This window comes from Mus caroli, unplaced genomic scaffold, assembly GCF_978045245.1.
Source record: "Mus caroli unplaced genomic scaffold, Mus_caroli_1 scaffold_6, whole genome shotgun sequence".
NCBI classification, from domain to species: Eukaryota; Metazoa; Chordata; class Mammalia; order Rodentia; family Muridae; genus Mus; species Mus caroli.
Genome location: NW_028227261.1, coordinates 32863998 through 32885119, shown reverse-complemented (window position 1 = coordinate 32885119; position 21122 = coordinate 32863998). Strand labels below are relative to the sequence as shown.

General features: G+C 50.4%; 3 protein-coding genes across 5 annotated transcripts; 1 reads left to right on the top strand and 2 right to left on the bottom strand.

Annotated features, from left to right (window-relative positions):
* Positions 1-4597: 4597 nt before the first annotated feature.
* Positions 4598-5691, bottom strand: CUNH1orf122 (chromosome unknown C1orf122 homolog). The gene is made up of 3 exons (XM_085838969.1): positions 5635-5691; positions 5345-5546; positions 4598-5074 (listed from the first exon to the last, which is right to left on the bottom strand). Exons 2-3 carry the CDS (start codon positions 5390-5392, stop codon positions 4979-4981), a joined length of 144 nt encoding a protein of 47 aa, XP_085695095.1. The 5' UTR covers positions 5393-5546; positions 5635-5691; the 3' UTR covers positions 4598-4978.
* A 185-nt stretch (positions 5692-5876) lies between these two features.
* On the top strand, positions 5877-10765 carry Yrdc (yrdC N6-threonylcarbamoyltransferase domain containing). 3 transcript variants are annotated; one of them, XM_085838966.1, is made up of 5 exons: positions 5877-6279; positions 6823-6937; positions 7033-7152; positions 8938-9080; positions 9999-10765. In XM_085838966.1, exons 1-5 carry the CDS (start codon positions 5888-5890, stop codon positions 10069-10071), a joined length of 843 nt encoding a protein of 280 aa, XP_085695092.1. In that variant the 5' UTR covers positions 5877-5887; the 3' UTR covers positions 10072-10765. The 3 variants fall into 3 exon arrangements, with proteins under 3 accessions (XP_085695092.1, XP_085695094.1, XP_085695093.1); XM_085838968.1 differs by having other exon boundaries at positions 7033-7247; XM_085838967.1 differs by lacking the exon at positions 9999-10765 and adding an exon at positions 9527-9811.
* Maneal (mannosidase endo-alpha like) lies at positions 10758-17906 on the bottom strand. Its single transcript, XM_021161532.3, has 4 exons — positions 17253-17906; positions 15983-16092; positions 14750-14826; positions 10758-12775 (listed from the first exon to the last, which is right to left on the bottom strand). Exons 1-4 carry the CDS (start codon positions 17785-17787, stop codon positions 12139-12141), a joined length of 1359 nt encoding a protein of 452 aa, XP_021017191.1. The 5' UTR covers positions 17788-17906; the 3' UTR covers positions 10758-12138.
* Between the last annotated feature and the right edge of the window lie 3216 nt (positions 17907-21122).

Below are 21122 nucleotides of genomic sequence, written 5' to 3'. Positions count from 1 at the left end.
CTTTGGTACTGCCCATCATTTGCACTGGGGTCACTGTGGATTGGGCAGGAGAGGTCACTGTGCCTGCTGGGTGTCGCTCCTCTTCTGTGTCTGTTTAATCTGAGGCAGCACCTGGAGGGCCAGACCACCTCTCTATGAAAGCGGGGAGTGGCAAGGGCAGGCAAGAGCGTGAGTTAGACTGGGTGAGTTGCTTTGTTGTCGGTGCTTGGTTTCTGTGGAGCTTGGGGTAGATGCAGAGGGGCCTGCCCTGTGTCCTGCTCAGACCTAGCGGGCAGCTGCAGGCCTCCTGGCCAGAGGGAAGATGTGGTTCTGCAGGGCCCCGAGGCAGTTGTTGACAGCTCTGTTGATAATGTGCTAGACCCTAGAGCTATCTAGCACAGCCACAGTCTTGCCTTCTTGGCTCTTTCCATCTCTCAGTGCTTGTTAGTGCTTGAGGCTTGGAGTTCATCTCTCCGAAGGAAGCGCCCTGTTTTATCCTAAAGTGAATGAGAGGCTTCTGGCCAGTGGCTGCCAGGGTCTTCCTGCCTTCGATGATGTTTGTTTCCTCAGAGCAGAAGGGCTGCTTTTCCAGAGAAAGTGCAGAGCGAAGGGAGTTAGATGGTGAGGCAGCAGGTGGTCGGCAGGCATTCTGGTACCCAGTTCCAGCCAGGCTCTGGTTATCCTCTCCCATCTGCATGTCTCATGTCTCTTAGATTTGCATACAGCCTCATACAGTGCAAAGGAGGATGTGATCTCTAAACAAAAAGGAATAAAAACCTAAAATGATGATATTCTACTCAGGGTAAAACAAACAAAGAAAAAATCCCCTTCCACCAAAAAGCCTGAAGCTTGCAGTCAGTTTACCTCATTTGGAATGTTTTGTTGAGTTGTGTTACAGGAATTTTTTTTTAGTAGTATATAAAATTATACCCATCTCCTTGCCTTTGGCTCCTGGTTCTTACCTCTTCAAACATAAGTACAATCTATAGGAGAATGGGGGTGTGGCTGTCCTTCGGCTATTTACTGCAGCCATCAGTGCTTGGCAAGGTCAGAAGGTAGCTGGGTCTGGGACTGGAGGAGGCGTCTGTCTCCAGCAAAGAGCAGGGTCTGGTGCCCCAACAGGACAACCAGAGAGCTGTGTAGGTTGCCCTCCTGCAGTCTGGTCCTTTCCTCAGAGCCAGCTGGGATGGTGACGCTTGTCTTTAGGCAAGGTATTTAGGGACAATTGGCCAAGAGGGTCATGGCAGCACTATTGAGAAATGGCACAGGTACAAGCAGCTGATCTCCCATTCCAGGATTGGACCAGGAGTATGACTTTCTGATGTTCTACACCCCCACACCCCACACACACCCAAAAAAGGTTGATGGATTTGGGCAACCATGGACCTCAGCAGGAATCTGCACGGTGTGAGGAGCCCTCTGTTGGCACCCACCGTGGTTAGTCCTTCTGGGAACCAGCTGCTTGGGGGTAGACTGTCCTCAGCTGTCTCTAGGACTTGCACTCACAGGAAGCTTTGCACTGGGGCCCTCACTCGTTTCTCTTCTCTGAGGAGAGCAGTGAATGGAACCCCAAAGTGAGCTTGTAACAAGGGGTAGTAATGGCCCTCCCACTCACTCTGCTTATGTCAACCTGGGAACTGACAGAGGAAACAGGAGCCTAGGGAGGATGTATGGAAGGTTTTAATGGTTTAAATATGACTTCTTGGTTTGCTAGGGCTGTGCTCTTAATGGTCTGTTCCTAGGTCATTGGCTTTTCACCCTCCACATTTGGCGTGGTGAAGAAACATTTGAGCAGTGTTGAGGCTGAAGTGTTGCTAGGTGAAGGAGCTAAGTGATTTTAGAACACAAGAGACTCTCAGAGCCTAAGAGCTATTGGAAAGTGAGGGCTCTGCTTGCATTCGGTGGTTGTGGAGAGCCAGTGTGTGAAACAGGGTAGACAGATGCTTCGGCCATGCTGTACCAGTGGTCCTTCCCCCATCTTTCCACAAGCCCAGCCTCTAATGCTAAGGACCTTGGAGAAGAGGGAGCCTCCTGGCTAAACTAGAACCACGAAGACCCTTCATGGAGTGGTTTCTCCAGGGAATGACCTTAGGGTAAGGCCAAGAAGAGTGAATTCTGGCAAGTCGATTAAGCCTTTCCTACCACGACAGCCATCACCACTGTCACCCTGTAGACAAGACTTGGGTTACCACTAGCATCTCCAGTTTAGCCTCTTCCAAGAGACCAGTCGGGGCAGCAGGGCTGGTGGACCTAGGTGGTGGTCAGGTGATCTTGGTCCCACCCAGTTGCCTTATAAATGTGGTCCTTCCCAGGCAGGAGGGTAAGGCTGAGAGAAGAGAGCTCAGTGCCCTTGGGCAGCACTAGTTTGGCCACAGGAGTACTGTCCTCTATTGACTTTGGTTCATAAGATGATGGTACAATGCCAAGGAGAGGCTTGGGGTGTGGAGAGCCCTCTAGGTAGAAGGCACCGGGACTTCCCTTCCCTTTCAGAGTCAGTAGATGGGAAAAGGTTGTTTTCTGGATCAAGGCAGTGGGCTGATGGGGTAATGGAGGTGCCTGAGGTTTGCCTGAGGCTTTGTATGATGCTGAATGTGTCCAGAGGGACAAATTTGCAGAACCTCATATTGATATTTTAAATAATAAAATAAAAAGCACTTTAGGTTACTTTTATCTTTAACCCAATTGCTGCAATTTCTGTTGTGTATGTATATATACATATATATATATACTTTCCCTAAAGTTTTATTTTTTGCTCAGAATAAAAGTTAAGTTGAGGTGTAAAAAGAAGAGCACTTACTTGGGTGCAATATATGCTGCGTAGCTTGACAGTCGCTACCCCACGTGGCCCTGGCCTGGCCTTCTGCTCCATCAGCCCTGTGCTGAAGCTGGCCACAGGGAACCACCATCAGCATCTCAGCAGCTGCTCAATCTATGCAAGCCTTCCTGTGTGTCCGGGGCGCCCCCCTCAGGCCCTCCGAGGAACTGCTGCAGCTGTTTTCTTCTGACTGTTGAGGCCCCTTTTCAACTGCTTCTCCTCCGTCCCCTGCTCTTTCCCCTCTTCCCCAGGACAAAATGATTCCTGAAAGGAAGGGTCGGTTGTTCCTAGGTAGAAACCTGGCACCTTTAGACTTTCATATTTGTAAACACATCCATTGAAGGGAAGCGTCTCCAGTGTCAGAGACTGTTGATGTGTGGAGGTGCACTACTGTTGCCAATTTACAGCTTTTCCACAGCCCCAATCAGAAATATGTCGGAAGGCTCTCTGCACCACCTCTGTTGGCTCAAACGCAGAATGACTTCCATGCTTCATCAAATCCATTTAGGAAGCCGTTAATGACCTCCCTCACCGGCTCCCACATACTCTTAAACTCCCAACTGTAGAAGCATTTTAAATATATTCCAGCCAATGCAAGATTTTCACAGATGAAGTTTGCAAGTGGCTGTGCTGTGACACAGATGGGAAATTGTCCATCTCTCATCTGAGGCAGAAGGGGATGAGCCATAAAACTGGATCATACATATTTCTGATTGGTCTGACTGGTCTGTTTCTTGCATATTCTTGGATCTTGTTTCTTATGCCCCTGCTCTTGGGGAGGTTGGTTATTAGCCCAGGCATCTCTCACTGCCCTGGCGGCTTGAGGACTTCTCAGTCTGCGTTGAAAATGCAAGTTTAATTGGATCTGTCAAGGTATATTATAGTACAACCTTTTTCTAGAACCGGCGTGTAAAAACCATACACTGCTCCTTGGTAGTGGCCCACTGGGACAAAAATAGATAATGTCATGTCACTTTCTCAATTCAATGCAATTTCTACTTTTTTTTTTTACAGGTAATGTTTTCATAAAACTTTTTTCCACCAAAATCGGGGGTGTTTATTGCAGTATCCCCGTGTCCCTCGAGGTGCCAAGTCAGGGGCTTGCCTGCCCTTGCTGCGGGTGTTCTCAGGCTTCCCAGGGCTGTCTGAGTCAACAGCCTGCATCTTTGGTTGTGCTTTGGAAAAAATGTCACTGAGGTTGGAGTTCCAGGTAGCTATTCCCTTTTCCTGCAAATTCCCTGTCGCAGTTTGGGGAAGGTGGCTGGAAAACGGGCTTTTCTGGTTGTCTGGCTCAGATCTAGCCAGAAAAGGCCACAAACTCTTTTCTAACACAAACTAATCATTGGCCAGTGGTCTTGGTGACAAGTTTTTAAGTCCCAAATAGTTTTATTTGAATTATGTAAAAGTACCAAGTTTATTTTAAATGTAAAACATGGGAACAACGGACTTCCACTGAGCGATATGAAAACGTTACAGGTTCAGTACTTCCAAAGGAAGAAACCTCCAACCCCCCAAAAGAATAAATACAAATTTGTATTTTTGAAGAATGTGAAATAATAGTGTTTGCTTAATTGCTCATTTTGTATAAACTTAATATTGTACTTTAAAATATCTGCTATGAAGTGAAAATTTAACTTTTTGGAATTGAAAAAGCAATATTAAATACTAATGAAATCTTAATTAAATGCTTATTTAAATCTGGTAGTACCTGTGGCATTACTTCTCATCCTTGTCCCTGGTTGACACTCTCTTCCCACTCCCAGCCATCAAGTCTTGGAGGGACAGAAAAGAAAGGTCAGTCACCAGGGTCTGCAGATTTCCTTTTAATCAAGACTCTGCTCAAGTGTTTTGTGGGGCAAAGAGCCCCCAAAGCATGAAATGAACATGTAATACCACCTGGAACCCCCAAAGCAGGCCAGACCACTCTGGCCAGCACTGCTGGCTTCCCGAATCCGAGTACTCAAGACTGGATGTGTGTTGGCTACATTTCAAAGCACAGTACTGCCTTCAGCCAGGACGACGTGGGAATGAACCCAGCTGCTAGTAGAGTTGCCATCCCAGGCTGAGGGCCAAGTACCAGCAACTGCCCGTGAAGACTGGCCCCTTTTAGTGAAGGGAGTTGGTCACAGTCCAGCCACTGGCCCTGGAAAGGGACAGAAGTCAGGGTGCCCGGCTAGGGTATGATCAAGACTCCGCGGCTCCATCACCAGCATCCTTTGGAAGGCCACCTCTGGCCGATACAGATGGCTGGGGCGGCGCTCCAGACTTGGCTGAACCGTTCTAGTTGGAACAGAAAAGGGGGGGGGGGGGAATGAGCCCGGAGGAAAGGCCTTAAGTGAGGCCCCACAAGAATAAGGCCACTTGGCATCTCGACACTACCATGCTTTTTCAAAACCTCGCTCAGATCAAAGGAAGTTAAGCGGTGGGGATGCTCTTCCACCTGCCTCCTTTGGGGCGGGGTGGGGGTGGGGAGAGCGAGCTTTGCCAGTGCAGTGAGTGGGAAGCGCCCACCTCCCCAGGTCCAGCCCGGAGAGGGCACTGGGCACTGACCCCGCCACCAGCTGGTTCTGGGCGCCGGCGGCCCAGCTGCCGCAGCATCTCCTCACAGGCGGCGATGGTGTCCAGGAGCTGCCGCTGCCGCTGCTCCACGGCGTCCAGCAGCTGCTGGGCGCGTTCATCTCGGGGCGGCTGCGGGGGTGGCCTCCCGCCGAGCCCCAACCCCGCCTTCCCACGGTCCACGCCGGCAGCCTCCCTGCCCAGGAGAGAGACGGCGTCAGGGCCCGGCGCTAGGCGGCGCGAGGTCGCGTCCCCAACCCACCGCCCCGCCGGCCCGCTCTCACCCCCGTGACCAGCCTGCGCCGGGACCCCACTCTATCGCCGCCCGTGCCACCCGCTCACCACCCCTCCACAGTCCGCCCCCCGCGCCGCGCGAGGAGTCCGCTAAGCCGAGCCCCGCCCCGTCCCCACCGTTCTCCTTCAAGTCGCCTGGGGGTCGCGGTCCCTTTAAGCGGCCCGGAGCGGAGGCGGGGCCGAGCTTCGCGGGCCGGAAGTTGCGTCCGTGCGTCACTTCCTCCCGGAAGCGGCTCGGCACGGATGTCTACCGCGCGTCCCTGCGCGGGGCTGAGGGCCGCCGTGGCGGCCGGCATGGGGTTGAGCGACGGGCCGGTGAGTTCTGGCCGCGGCTGCCGCCTCCTACGCCCTCCTGAGCCCGCTCCGGCGCTGCCAGGGGCCCGGCTGCTGCGGCTTCCGGAGAGCGAGGCTGTGGAGGCCGCGAGCCCCGAGCGCTCCGGCTGGACCGAGGCGCTGCGGGCCGCCGTGGCCGAGCTGCGCGCCGGCGCCGTGGTGGCGGTCCCGACCGACACGCTCTACGGCCTGGCCTGCTCGGCGAGCAGTTCGGCGGCCCTGAGCTGCGTGTACCGCCTCAAAGGCCGCAGCGAGGCCAAGCCGCTGGCCGTGTGCCTGGGCCGCGTGGCCGACGTCTACAGGTGAGGCGGCCCCGACCCGGCCCCGCTGGGGGCGGCCCCGCGGGAGGGGTTTCCGGTGACAGCCTCGGGAGACCGCAGCGCCCGCCGAGCGCGGGAGGGGCTCGTCCTGGCTCCCCGAGGAGGAATCCGGAACTGGAGATTGGTCGGGAGCGCTGAATGCTCGCCAGGATCCGCTCTAGACAGTGGGTCGAGACGCTGAGTTAGGCGAGCATGGCACTCTTCTCCCGGTGCCCTTGTGATGGACGGAGGGGAGGCCCGTTTCGGGGTAACGCCTTCCAGAAGATTAGACGGTTTGAGATTGTATCCACGTGCCACAGCGCTGTGGTTTTGTCCCCCAAGACAGGCGGATAGACTTAAAGCCCAGGGTACTCTGGAGTCTGTCTTCTGCCAGAGTTCCGAGGAAGAGGGAGTAGAGAGTCAGGTAGATCTCGTTCATTATACACGCGAAGGGGACCCCTCTCCAGCATCTATCTGACTTAAGTCCCCAGGAAAGGTCCGTTAGGGTGATTTGGAGTGGTTTTGTTTGTGCTCCTTTGCCTGCAGGTACTGTCAGGTGAAAGTACCTAGGGAGCTCCTGGAAGACCTGTTCCCAGGCCCTGTGACCCTGGTGATGGAGCGCTCGGAGGAGCTTAACAAAGACCTGAACCCCTTTACTCCTGTGAGTCAAGAGTTTTCCCTTTTCCTGCGATCTAAATCAGACTCTTGCAAGCCCTCGATGCCTTCCTCACGGTCTCTCTTCTTCTTGCTTCCCAGCTTGTTGGCATCCGGATTCCTGACCATGCCTTCATGCTGGACTTGGCCCAGATGTTTGGGGGACCACTTGCACTCACTAGTGCCAACCTCAGCTCCCAGGCCAGTTCTCTGAGTGTTGAGGTGAGAATTGGCCCCAACAGGTTAAACTGCTGTTTCCTTAAAATCAACAAGGCTAACACTGTAACGGGATTGCCTGGCAGAAATTTGGAGCTTTGGTGCATGGGTGAGAAGGTTACCCATTTGGTGTTGGTTAGAGGAGGGTATCCGAATGAATCTTGGAAGGGGGCAGGTGGTGTACTTGTAAGGCCAGGACAAGGAGGCTAGGGTAAGAAAATCTCAGTCAGCCTTAGTTATTTAGGGACACTTACTTTTTTTTAATGATTTATTTTTATTTTATGTACATTGGTGTTTTGCTTGTGTGTGTATGTGTGTCTGTGTGTGTGTGTCTGTGTGATGGTGTCAGATCTCCCATCCATGGAGTTGTAGACAGTTATGAGCTGCTGTGTAGGTGCTGGGAATTGAACCTTGGTCCTCTACAAGAGCAGTCAGTGCTCTTGACTGCTGAGCCATCTCTTTGCCCCCCGGAGCTTTACTTATTTTTCTTTAGAAAGTGTTGGAATTGTTTTATCTTGATAGGCCTAGGGAGAGCAGGTGTGGTTTTTGTATTGATGATAATAGAAAAGATGTAGGAGTGGTGGTGAATATCTTTAATCCCAGCACTCAGGAGACAGAAGCAGTCTGATTGCGGTGTTCTAGGCCCTCCGAGTTTACAGAATGAGTTCATAGAGAGACTCTGTCTCAAAGAAAAAGATTATAGGAAATACAGACAGCTTTGTGAGGGAAGTGGTTGTCAGAGACTTGACAACCGTGCTGAGAAAAATTTGGGGCTTTGAAACATTAGTTCTCTGTTCTGTCACATGGCCATTAAATGACAGTCCCAACTTCTTGCCAGTTCTCTCTGAATTCTTTCTTTTTTGGAGGGGGAATGTTTCTGTTTGGGACAAGATCCACTCTGTCTCCCAGGCTGGCCTAGAACTCGCAGTCAGGACCCTCGGGCCTCCCCAGTTTTGCATCTGTACTAGCACACCTGGCCTCACCTAATTTTTGACTCCTGACCTTATTTTATTTTTGCCTGCCAAATAGGCTTGAGATAAGATCCTTGTAATCCTGTGTTGGCTGTGCTTTAGGACAAATGAATAGGCAAAGGAACTTTGTTCTGTCCTTCCAACACTTACATTAGCTGCAGTAAGTGATGGCATTTTCTATGCCAGGCCTGGGGACATTGGAAATGCAGTGTCTGCTTTATTTGCTCTGGGTAGCTATACACCGTGGACGCGGGTGGGAATCTTCCCAGAGAAGGAGTAAGTTTTTACCTTGTCAACAGCCCTAGACCACACAGTCATTTGATTTATAGCTGGTACCCTGCCTAACTGTATTGAAGTCTTTTTACTGGGGGCAGAAGAAATCAAGCTCTGTTAACAGTACACCCTATAGCCTAGGGACTGAGTGCTGGTGGCAAGTGTTTATACAGTTCTTAACTTCCACTGAGGTCTAGGATCAGGCTGCTAGAGCTTTGCTTTAGGGGCCTGAGTGAAGTAATTTACATGCATCACACAGATACGGAAAGACTGGCTCATACCCAGCACGCCACTTTTTGGACCTAAGCCTCCCCCACTCCTGCAGTACTTGGAATTCCTCTTACTGCATTAAGGTTTTCTTTAAGGAGTGCATACCTAAGGGGGCTTCAGACTTGGTACATATCAGATCCCGGGTGTTAATTGTGCCCTTGACTTAGCTGACGGTACTAAGGTTTCTCCGCTGCTTAAAGGAAGATACTTTAATTTAAATGTGAGCTGGGTATCCAGGATGGTAATTCAGCTATGCCCTAACCTTCTTTCTTTTCAGGAGTTCCAAGACCTCTGGCCTCATTTGTCCCTTGTCATTGATGGGGGGCCAATTGGGGATAGTCAGAGCCCTGAGTGTCGTCTCGGCTCTACTGTGGTTGACTTATCTGTGCCTGGAAAGTTTGGCATTATTCGCCCAGGCTGGTAAGTATCTTTCCTGTGCCTCTGGGAAATGTGAGGGAGGCTGGAGAAAAGAGAAGCTTTTAGTGCAGGTTTTCTCCGGGCAGTGTTAATTCACGCCTTTAATCTCAGCACTTAAGAGACAGAGGCAGGCAGATCTCTTGTGAGTTCGAGGCCAGCCTGGTCTACAAAGCAGTTCCAGAATATCCGGGCTACACATAGAAACCCTGTCTTGAAAGCAAAAATAACAACAAAAACTTAACCAAAAAAGTGCATATCTTCATTACCATTTTAATGGGACCACTAAGGGCTGCCACAGAGAGGTGTTAAGTGGGCTGGGACTAAATTTGCTGGTATAGCTGGCTTTTTAGGATTCGTCAAGTTTGTTTAACAGTGGGACAGTAATTAGAATTAGGCTACTCAACCATTGCATACACTAGCAAGATTGTGATGATAGGACCCTGATATAGCTGTCTCTAGTGAGACTACGCCGGGGCCTAGCAAACACAGAAGTGGATGCTCACAGTCAACTATTAGATGGATCACAGGGCCCCCAATGGAGAAGCTGGAGAAAGTAACCAAGGAGCTAAAGGGATCTGCAACCCTATAGTTGGAACAACATGATGAACTAACCAGTACCCCGGAGCTCTTGACTCTAGCTGCATATGTATCAAAAGATGGCCTAGTCGGCCATCACTGGAAAGAGAGGCCCATTGGACTTGCAAACTTTATATGCCCCAGTACAGGGGAACGCCAGGGCCAAAAAGTGGGAGTGGTGGGTAGCGGGGTGGCCGGGAGAGTATGGGGGACTTTTGGGATAGCATTGAAAATGTAAATGAGGAAAATACCTAATTAAAAAAAAAAAAGAATTAGGCTACTCCGACTTTGGTGTACTCCGTCTCCTAAGAAGTCAAGCTCTTAACTACCTTCTATCTTCTTCAGTGCCCTGGAAAACACTACAGCAATCCTACAGCAGAAATATGGGCTGTTCCCTTCACAGGGGTCCTGTTCATGAAACTTGGGAGGACCCAAGGACCATGCTGGATACTATGTGTCTGCTACTGGATGGCAAAGCCTCATTGGCTGAGGTTCCTACATCTATAGCCTAGCTTTTTAGGCAGCATCCTTGGCTCTGAATCCTGTAGGCCAGCCAGAAGCTGCAGGGTGAGCCTTGTTCCCAGAGGAAGGTTATATTTATTTATTCTGTACATTTATTTGTCAGCCAAGAATTAAATGGAGGGAAGGACATTCTCTTAGAGTGGCCTTATTATTTTAAGTGCCCCTCTCACCCCCACCCCCTTTAAGTAACTTGAGTACAGAATTAGAATGCATTAAAAGCTGCTTTCTGGGGAACAGTGACATTTGATGTCAAACCAGCCAGAAGCACTAATGCAGTCTAGAATAGAAGTCTTAGGACCAATGCAGCAAAGTCTAGGAGCTGAGGGCAAAGCTTTCTGGGTACAGGGGAGTGGTTATTGGGGAAATTATTCTAGGGGTCCCAAGTGAAATATTGAAAAATAAAATCTTGACTTTTTTCAGCCAGTGACTTTCTAATTTATTGGTATAGTTCTATGTGTAATTTATTTAGCTTCATTGTTTATGCAGAAGCCTTTTATCCTTGTTCATATGTCTACCGAGTATTTACATAATTATTTTGGGGTAGTTGAACTGTATTTTCTTTTGTTGTTATTAAATATTGCTTCTACAAACAGTTGTAAATGGTTTATTTTTCTTTTGAATTATTTCCTTAGAGTAGGATTTCTCAGTCAAGATATATGTGTGCATTATGGCTGTTGATGTAGATTAGCCTTCAGAAAATCTGAGGATGCTTGCTCTTTCCTGCTGCCTTGCTATATCCACAGTATATATGCATGGAATAAAGTTACCATGGGTTAAATCCAGCCCTTTCAACTAAGCTGCAAGCTGGGTGGTCAGCCCAGCTGATCTATCTCGGGGGGGTTAGTGTCGGTGACTGGGCTGGTTGTCCTTGCAGTGACCAGTATTTCACTTCCTCCATCTGCAGCCATTTCCCAGAGTTAAAGGCTCAGCTTTAGCCTGTAAACCAGTCCAGTAGGGTCTAGTGAACATTTCCTTTTCAAGAATCTTGCTGAAAATATTCATCAGGTTTTACTTTACCAAGGATCCTTGCAAGTAGCATTAGTTTGTGAGTAAGCACTGGTTCGTTAACTCCCTAGAAATCTTATGTAAACTAGTCTTATAAGCAGATCCATCTCCACTGTGCTAAAGCTAGCCAGCCTAGCCATACACTGATGTGTCCCAGACTGACCTAGTGGCCAGCACTTAATGAGAGCTGGAAGAGGAATGTGTACCGGCATACACCATTTCAAACTTAATACAAATCACACTAGCACTGAAAGTGGCCCTAGTGAGTGGCCTCCCTGGCCTAGGCAGCTGAAAGGAATGACCTAGTCCTTTCTACCACTAAAAGTTCATCTGGGAAAGGCTCCGGGTCACAGAGGTATCTTGGAGGAAAAAATAGCTGAACTCCCAGCCTGGGTGTAGCTGCAAAGAGCGAAAACAGCCGAGGTGCTAGCTACAGTTATACCAAAAGCAGGATCCTGTAAGCTTTGGGAAGGAAACCGTGCTCAAATTCCCCAGCACCTGACAGGCAATAGGTGCTTAGTATGGGTGCTCAGTGTTCCTGATAATGGGGCACAGGAGTCTACTAGAAGGACTTTAAAGTCCTCTTAGAAGTGTCAAATGTGGTTCCCTGTGTTCAGCAAGATGTCGGAAGGTGGCTGTCCAAAGGAAGTAAGGTGCATGCTAGCTTAGAACCCTGAGACCCTCCTAAGCACGGCGGCTTGCGCAACTCCATACAACTACCTGCCTCAGCTGAAAGCTGAGGGACCTGGAGGTTCCTTAAGCCATTGCAGCCACTTGCCCTCTCCTGCTTCATCATGCCTTACTTCCCAGCACCGCCAGTCCAGGTGCTAGGCTCTGTTCTGCATGAGCTAGCTGGTCCACCCACGAGCTCCCAGTTGCTACTTGGGACTAGTGAGTGCCTATATCCCCAGCTGAACCAGTTTGGTGATCTGTTGAGGTTTGTTTGGGTGAGAGTCCCTCACATCAGCCATTGCTCCTTTTCCTTGATGAAGTGCTCTGCCCAGCGGCGGGTCAGCTCCAAATACAGGCTGGACTGGTGAGGCAGGTAGTCCAGATACAGGCGAGTTGGCGTCGTCTTGGGGACAGCTTTCTCAATCTGTGTGCCCTCGTGCCACTCATTGAAGGAGGTGATAGAGACTATCTCGGGCCTCACAGTCAGGGCCGCCTGCAGGGCTGTCTCATAGTACTTGCCATTGACCCGGTTCCGAGTATTGTGGTTGTTCCAGGGCCGGATGCTGGTATCAATGTACCCAGGCCCCACGCTAGGGATGAACATCAGGTTGTTGGTATCACAGAAGTTCTTCACAGCTTTCCAGTTCTGATGGGAAGAGCCAAAGGAGAAGCCATTGGAGGCAAAGTAGGTGTACATTCCGTCGAATCCTGCCGCGAGGATGTCGTGGGTGTGGCTCTCCTCCACGAGCAGAGCTATGAAGACCCCATCGTAGGGAGTGTTGCGGATAGAGTGAGGCCCATTTTGTGTCAGGAGGTGGGCCCAGGCCTCAGGGGATGTCAGATAGGAGTCGTAGATATAAAAGAGTGGGAGGCTCTTGCCCATGCTATTCTTATAACGGTAGAATGCACCGTGGGAGCCATACCTGAGGAGCAGGAGGGAGAGGCTTCGGTTGGTTGTGGTAAGATTAGCTCACAGCACTCTGGGATCCAGCCGGTCACATATTGAGGCTGTCTATGCATTCAAGTATTAGCCTGCCTCCCTTCTCAGCACCCCGCCCCCTTCCGGAAGCCCATCTTCTCCCCACCCTGCCCACCATCTTCATCGGAATTTCAGCAACAATCTCCTAATTGGTATCTAGCCTTTATTCCTGCCTTCCTGTAGGATATGATCTGACCACTGCTTACCATGGCCTAAGGATTCCTGTTTCTGGTCTGACCTGACCTATTTTCAGTCCTGCTACTTACTACACATTAGATTCCACTGCCTAACTGGCCCTTCTGTTAAGTCATGTGAGCTTGTCCCATCTTAGCACATTCCACATGCTAGTTCTCTCTGCCTGGCATTTTCTCCTTTCTCCAGATCTTTGCAGATCTAACATCATCATCACCAATATTTTATTTGATACAGGGTCTTGTGTGGCCTGGAGCTCATTAAATAGGCCAGGCTAACCGTGAACTAAGAAATTCACCTGCCTAATCGGGTGTGGTGGCTCACGCCTTTAATCCCAGCTTTCGGGAGGCAGAGGCAGGCGGATTTCTGAGTTCGAGGCCAGCCTGGTCTATAGCCAGGGCTATACAGAGAAATCCTGTCTCAAAAAACAAAAAAAAAAAGAAAGAAAGAAAAAAAGAAAAAGAAATTCACCTGACTCTACCTCCTAATTGCTGGGATTAAAGGCTTGTGCCGTCATGCCTGGCCAGAGCAGACATTTTAAAAAACGGGACAGAGATGGGGGATAGATCTGGGAGGAATGGAGAGGGCAAATATGATTTTTTTTGTTTTTTGAGGCAAATATGATTTTTAAAATTACTTTAAATATGCGTTTTAAAAGAACCATTATGCTAGAGAAATGGCTCGAAATTAAAAGTAATCGCTGTGCCTCCAGAATCTGAGTTCTGTTTCCAGCACCTACATCAAGTTGTAACAAGCCTGTAGCTCCAGCGTCCTCATCTGGCCTCTGGGCACACACAGACACACATATGCATATTATAAAAAAATAAAACCTTTTTTTAAAAATGTTGGGGATTGAGTCTACTGAGTCCAGGGCCTCTGGCCTGATGTCGCATGCCTGCAGTCCCAGCACTTGTGAAGCTTCAAATCAACAGCAGGAAGGATCAGGGTCACGCTCAGCGACATAAAGAGCTCCAGGCCAGCCTAAATTAGGCCCACTCATTCCCTGCAGCTTAACAACCACATTTATATCTCAGCTCTAGGCGCTGGGAAGTCCAAGATCAAAGTATCTATCAAGGTTGGTCCTTGGTGAGGGCTCTCTCGCAGCTGACAGATGGCCAACGAACTGTATGCTCACACAGAAAGCAAGCGTCAGCTTCTTAGATGTCAGGTCATAACCTATCCTCTCAGAGAAGCACACATCACCATTCTAGAGTAATTCCTTGAAGGCTGGGACAGAAGGTTCCAGCTCGCGCTCAGGCTTAGCATGCAAAGGACCCTCCCTGGGTTTCATCTTCAGAACCATAAAAGGAGAAAAAAAACCTTTTGGGGCACATTTAACACAAAACTTCACTTTGCTTTTTGTTGTTTTTATTTATTTTTTCATACTACAGATTACTGTGGTTTCTCACTTCTTGGTTGGGGAGCTCTGCTGTACCCCCAACCACTAGTTTATAAGTACCAAGCCAGAAACTTTGCTAAAGACAATAGCTATACCTGTGGGCATTGGACAGTATTTTAGTGAATATGTACAAGCATGTATGAAACACTTGGATAATAAAGACTCAGTTATGTTCTCGGAACGAGACCTGAAACTCAGCTACCTGACTCAACCCAGCACCCTCACTGGGAAACAACTGCTTGGGACACATGTATTCCAGCCTTGTACTGCCTGGCCTGGCCCTCCATCCCTTCTGTCCCTACTTCCTTCTAGATTCCCCCATCTTACGTGTCAATGATGTACTTGATGTTGTCATGGACAGTGATGTCATCCCGGCCCTTGTAGGGTTGGATATGGAAGGCCACCTGCCACAAACAGAGGAGTTGGAGGTCATGAATATTCTGGAACACAACACATAAGCTTAATGCCCCCAGCCCTGGCTTGTAGGAGGGGCTGAGTGCAGGAATGCCTGGCAAGGATTGGCTCAATAAAGCTTGTCAGTGCCCTTCAGATCAAAAACGAAGGGCAGAGGCTTGTCTGTGTCACATGACAGGGAAGCCAGGAATCATTCTGGGTGGCTGCAGGATGGCATCCAGGTTTCCATCTCTGTCAGCTCCAGTCATGAGCACACCAAGACATGTGCCTACTCTCTGCCAATGGAAAGTGTGCCACGATCGGTTAAACCTGCCAGGGGTGACCTCGAAGGGAGGGGGCTTCTTGGTCATTCACCACAAAAGCATCACTGACGTCCTCTATTGATGTGTTTGAGGGAAATGGCCATATGCATATCCTTCCACTCAAAAGCGAACCTGCTTATGGAGGCTCAGCACTGTCCTTCGCTCTATGGAGTGGAGTCTAGAGTTCTGTTCTGCCGGTCCATTTGGTTCTTGCCTGCCCAGGATCCAAGATCAGGCTCTCCAGCCTAGCCTGTATTACTTAATAAAAGTGAAGGAGCTGGAGAGATGGCTCAGCGGTTAAATGCACTGGCTGCTCTTCCAAAGGACCTGAGATCCTAGCACATACATCAGGTGATTCAAAACTAGTTCCATGGGGATCTAATGGCTCTGGCCTCTGCATGCACCTGCACATACTCACACAGAGAGAAACACACGCAAAATTTAAAAAATAGAGGTAAATATTAGAAACTGATACTTAGACAGTCTTCCATTTGTCCCCTGTTTGGCTTTCTCAAAACTAAAGATGCTAACAGCTGACATAGGCACAGCCTCCTAGACCCTCTTCCAGTACGGGACACTCACTATGTGTCTGTCATCCCTAGCCACCCACACCAACCTTATGGCAGAGAAGGGGCATTCTCAGCCTTGCAGTTGTGGCACAAGTCTTTAATTCCAGCACTTGGAAGGCAGAGACAGGTGAATCTCTGAGTTGGAGGCCAGCCTGGTCTACAGAATAAGTTCCAGGACAGCCAGGAATATACAAACTATGAGAAATTCCAGAAGAGGAGTAGGGGAAGGGGGAGGGAAGAGAAGAAAGGGCATTTCCCAGAATGAGAGAACCCACCTGGATGTTGTACTGATGGGCAGTGTCCAGAATGGCAGGTACCAGGTCGTCTGTGGGCTCTCCATTATCATCAGCCATGCCAGGTGGATACCAGGAAAGAACCAAAACTCCTGAATAATACAGAAACCCCTTCAGTGGCACACAGCGCGCCACCTCCCCTCTCCGCAGAGATTTTCTTATCAGAAATAATTTCCAACTGTATGCTTCCTGAAAACCTCGAGCCAGGAGCCTGCCAGGTTCCTAGGGACAGATCCGAGGCCCAGAGCTCAGCTGGCCTTGGAGCTGTCCACGCCAGCAGTGCTGAAGTGCTGACGCCAAAGGAGCCAGGCTTAGGGAGTGCAGCATCAAGTAGCAGACAGAAGGGGAAAGAGTGGCCATGCCACGCTGATCTGGAAGCCACAGCCCTACCTCTGAGGTCCTACCTGAAGAGAAATCTTATGCTCATGCTTCCAATGGGCGAGAGCTCTTGCCTTGAGTGACTGCCGGTCTCGAAAGCAAGCCTGGACAGAATAGCCTACATCCTAATTATCTTTGTAGATGTCCCATACCCCTCCTTATTTGCTTATGCGTTTGGTCATTTATTATTTTGAAGATACCTTCCCATTGTGTAGCCTGGCTGCATAGTTGGCTAGCTTCAAACTGGGAATCCTGTCTCACCCTCCCAACCGCTACGATTCTGGCATGCACCACTAAACCTGAATCCTCACCTAGTGGCTCTCCTTCCTGTTTATAAACCATGTCAAGGCATAACAAGGCATCCTTAAAAGTTAGCAGAATTCGGTGACAAAAATCTAAACTAAATGAACCTCCTCCCCCACCCCAGCCTGTAATGTGCAAGGTTCTCCAGAGCCTCTGCTGGCTGAGCACTTGATGAAAAAACTCCTGTGTTGTGTCCACCCCTCAGCCCAGCTAGATGGGCCGCCCCTGAAGGGCTAGGACCCCCAGGCCTCACTCTCCTGAAACCTGGAACAGACTTACAGCTGCTCTTTTTACTGTCCCTGCTCGGGATAGCTCTGCTGCACACACCCCCAACAACCCTATGGAAGGGCCCTGGGGTTGTTGAGGGTCAGACAGGCCCAGAAGGTAGTGGAAAATTGGAAGGGGAGGTAGTGTGTAGTGGGCCCGGGATAAGAGTGGGAGGGAAGGGTTACAAGGACAGCCTGGCGGGAGAGTGGGACCAGGGACCCTGTGGCGGGACATCAAGAACTGTGGTTCAGGGAGGAAGGGCGAAGCTGGGGGACAGACTGGCCAGGGGAACGCAGGGGCTCACCGATTGCAGCTTCTTTGAGCTGGGTCATGTGCTCTCGTAGCACGTCGGGGTCCCGCGAGCTGTAAGGCCCCAACTCTGGGTAGAAGCTGGAGCCCAAGTCATCTGGAGGGCTGTGGCGGCCACGCGGGTAACTGGCCGAGATCTTGGGGTCCCAGTGCGGCACCATGACATGGTCCCAGTGGATGTAGTGGCCCTCGCGCCGCGGGCTCCCGTACCACGAATAGTAAAAGGCATGCAGATCGGAGTAGACGCGCAGGCTCTGCCGGGGCGCAGGATCGGCCTCGGCCGGGCCCAGCGAGGCGCGCGGGGCGGCGGTGCGCGGCGGGGGCGGCGGCGGCGCGGCGGGGGCAGCCGGGGCGCGGGCGGGCGCGGGGTTCCCCTCGGGACGCCTCTCGAACGGTGCTAGCTCCGGGCCTGGGCCCAGCGCCGGCAGCCCGTCCGGGGCCTTGAGCGTGCGCAGCCCCATGAGCGTGCCGAAGGCGAAGAGCAGCACCAGGAAGAGGGCGATGCAGGCGCGGCGCCGCCGCCGGGCCATGGCTTTCCCGCGGTGCCCGCCGCCGCGCTAACAGCTCCGGAGTCGCGCCATTCCGCCCGCCCGCGCGTCCCAGACCACAGCCCGCGAGCGCCGTGCGCCCAGGGCGGCTCCGCGCCTGTCCCCGCAGTGCGGGCGGGCCCGGCACACACAAGATGCAGTGGCGCCGACCAAGTGATCGCGAATGGAGGGGGAGACCAGGCAGAGGAACGGGAACCCCCATCCGGCCCCAGCGCGTCCCGGGCCGAGCGTACCTGAGATCTGGGTCGGGTGCGGAACCGGACCTTCCCAGTAGAAGGATCTCTCAGCCTCCTTCCACAGAGCTCTGTTACCATCACCCCGATTCGCCCCAAATCCCTAGTACTGAGAAGAGAGGCATTGAGCCACCCTGCGAGCCCTGGCTGGAGCCAGTAACCTAGTGGAGGACCCCAGCTTGCACTGGAACCTAACTCCAGGGCCGGGCCTGGATCTTCTGTGCTTTCTAAGCAGTAGTAGTGCCTAGCCTTGGCCATCTATGCATGCTCTTCCTCAACTCTGCTTTCCAGAGGTTAGGCAACACCCCCCCACACACACACCCTTCCGCACTGAGATTGAAGCTAGCGGCCTTGTACCATGCTTGGGAAGAGTGCAACAACAGTGAGTGAGTTCGATCCTCACTCTGTACTTTGAGACTAAGTTGCCCAGGCTGATCTTGAACTCAATCTATAGCCCAAGCTGACCTTGAATTTGAACTACCCATCCCTTGGCCTGCTGAGTGCTGAGGTGACAGGTGTGCGCCACCGCTCCCGGGTCGGGTCGTTTAGTGTTTTCTGAGGTGCAGCCTCAGTGTGTAGCTGAGAGCAGCTATGAAATTTTCCATATGGCGCTGGCTAGTCTGGAACCCTGGCTAGCCAGACTGGTCTGGTCAGTCTGTATTGTTGCCTCGGGCTCTAGACTGCTGGTATTACAGGCAAGCATCGCCATGCCTGGCTTCTCACGGCCGTAAAATAAACATCGAGAAGTGCTCAGCAGACTCCCTATCAGTTCCCACTAATGTAAGGTGTATCTTGTTCATGTCAGAGCTAATCCATTGTTTGTTTGTTGGTCGGTTGGTTTTTCGAGACAGGGTTTCTCTGTGTAGCCCTGGCTGTCCTGGAACTCACTCTGTACACCAGGCTGGCCTCGAACTCAGAAACCCACCTGCCTCTGCCTCCCAAGTGCTGGGATTAAAGGCGTGAGCCACCTCGCCCGGCTAGCTAATCCATTGTTAAGGCCAACCAGAAATGTGAGGAAACCCCAAAGGATTCAAGAAAAGGACCTTTGAGTGGCTGTGGTGTCTCCTCTTGCCTTTGCAAAGCCAGGGTTAAGAGCCCCAGCAGGGCAGGTAGAATTACTGTGGAGAAGGAACAAGTCAGCCTTCTCCCCCGGGAGCACAAGTCAACAGCAGAGGCAAAGGTGGCCTATCTATTATGCGGATATACTGAGAATATACATAAATAATCAGCCTGTCTGTGTGTCTAGGATACCCAACCCAGAGAGAGCTGGGAATCAGAAGTTCATCTTCCAGGCAGAAAGAGGCCCACAGAACTCCTATGAAGGAAAAGAAAAACCTTCTAGAAAAGATCTATAGCTTCCGGCATTGCATTGAGATCCTTGGAGAAAGCTCACGCTTACAGAAAGCCTGCTCACGCCACAGTGAAACAGGAATTATCAAAGCAACCCCTTGCTTTAGAATATTAAGTGGAAGTGGAAACAAGCAAGAATGGGCAACTGAGATGGTGCAGTGGGCAGTGGTGCCCACTGCCAAGCCTGATGGTCTGAGTTTGAATTCTGGGATGCAAATGGCGGAAGGAAAGAATAGAGCCCCTCAAGTCCCTCTCTGACCTCCACATTCCTGTCATCAGACACGCACGACCACGTACACAAGTGAGTGTGCCATCCACAAATAAGTGAATAAATGTACTTTTACAGAAGTCAGTAAACATGCCGGGTGTGGTGTCGCACGCCTTTAATCCCAGCACTCGGGAGGCAGAGGCAGGCAGATTTCTGAGTTCGAGGCCAACCTGGTCTACAATACAAAGTGAGTTCCAGGACAGCCAGAGCTATACAGAGAAACCCTGACTCAAAAAACAAACAATCAATCAATCAATCAATCAATCAATAAATCTTTAAAAAAACAGTAACAATATTACAGTTATGAAGTATGAATGAAATAACTTTTTGGTTAGGCGTCACCACAACATGAGGACCTTTATTAAAAGGTCTCAGCATTAGGAAAGTTGAGAACCACCGGTCTATACAGACTGGAGAGATGGTCAGTTAGGAGCACTGGCTGCTCTTCCAGAGGCTCAGGTTTACACAGAAGCTCACGACTGTCTGTATTTCCACTTCTAAGGGATCTAACTTCCTCGGACATCAAGCATCTATGTGGTGCACAGATACACGTAGTTGTTGGGAGCTGACTCTTAGCCGACTCTTAGATGATAGAGGCTCTCATCTCTGCAGCCGTCTCGGGCTATTTACTTACAGGTGGCACTCTTCCACCCTGACAAGAGTCTCACTTTCCTAGCATGATGTTTTTGCAAGAAGCCCACCACAGCTGAACACTCTGATAATGTCTTGTTTTTCTCCTACACATCCTGGACCTGTGGTTAAGTGTCTCCTGCTGCACTCCCCAGTGTGTGCATATATACCCATAGTTGTCTTCCAATAAATGAGACTCAAGACTCGAGACTTGAGACTTGATCAGACATACTGTCTTGTCTCCATTCTTCGAGTCTCTTGCCCCTCAGTCCCCACTTTCTCTCTTGCAGACACCCTTGACTGACCCACGGACCGGGTCATGTAGTGACAATTTTGGAGATTTGGTTTCTTTTAAAAACACAGAAATATTGTAAGAAAAAGTTTTTGTTTTAATCCCAGGTATGGGATAAGGGGCTGCTTCTGATTGTCCACAGCGGCTGACTATGATTTGCCTCATGCTCTAGCAGAGGCATGATTTTGCCAGCTGCAGAAAGTTTCTGTTAGTGTGTGACACTTGGAATTCTAGGGACTCTTCAGAGGATATATAGATAGATGCTGGGGTCTTGAGAGGCAGTTGGGTTGCTGGTTGGTTGCTGTTGTTGGAGTTTGTCAAATGGTCATGCACACAGGAACAACAAGAAGAAAATAGATATCCTGATAGCAAAGATCTAACTTGCCTCAAGGAACTCTAATGATAATGTTGCCCCTGACCTCACTATCCTTTTCCCTCTCCTAGCTAGTATTAGTGTTTAAAAGATGGAAGAGAAGGGCTGGAGAAGGGTAGAAGAAAGAACTAACGAAGTAGCCAAAACACTGGTTACAGACACAGATGCAAG

Bases quoted from the DNA above. Each gene is read 5' to 3' on its own strand.
- CUNH1orf122 (XM_085838969.1), bottom strand. From the start codon at position 5,392: ATGCTGCGGCAGCTGGGCCGCCGGCGCCCAGAACCAGCTGGTGGCGGG. The intron at 5,075-5,344 runs GTCAGTGCCCAG...TGTTCCAACTAG, and splicing joins CAGAACCAGCTGGTGGCGGG to AACGGTTCAGCCAAGTCTGG.
- Yrdc (XM_085838968.1), top strand. From the start codon at position 5,888: ATGTCTACCGCGCGTCCCTGCGCGGGGCTGAGGGCCGCCGTGGCGGCC. The intron at 7,248-8,937 runs GTGCATGGGTGA...CTTTCTTTTCAG, and splicing joins GGCAGAAATTTGGAGCTTTG to GAGTTCCAAGACCTCTGGCC. The intron at 9,081-9,998 runs GTAAGTATCTTT...TATCTTCTTCAG, and splicing joins GGCATTATTCGCCCAGGCTG to TGCCCTGGAAAACACTACAG.
- Maneal (XM_021161532.3), bottom strand. From the start codon at position 17,787: ATGGCCCGGCGGCGGCGCCGCGCCTGCATCGCCCTCTTCCTGGTGCTG. The intron at 16,093-17,252 runs GTGAGCCCCTGC...TGTATTATTCAG, and splicing joins GCTCAAAGAAGCTGCAATCG to GAGTTTTGGTTCTTTCCTGG. The intron at 14,827-15,982 runs GTGGGTTCTCTC...TGTTTGTGGCAG, and splicing joins CCCATCAGTACAACATCCAG to GTGGCCTTCCATATCCAACC.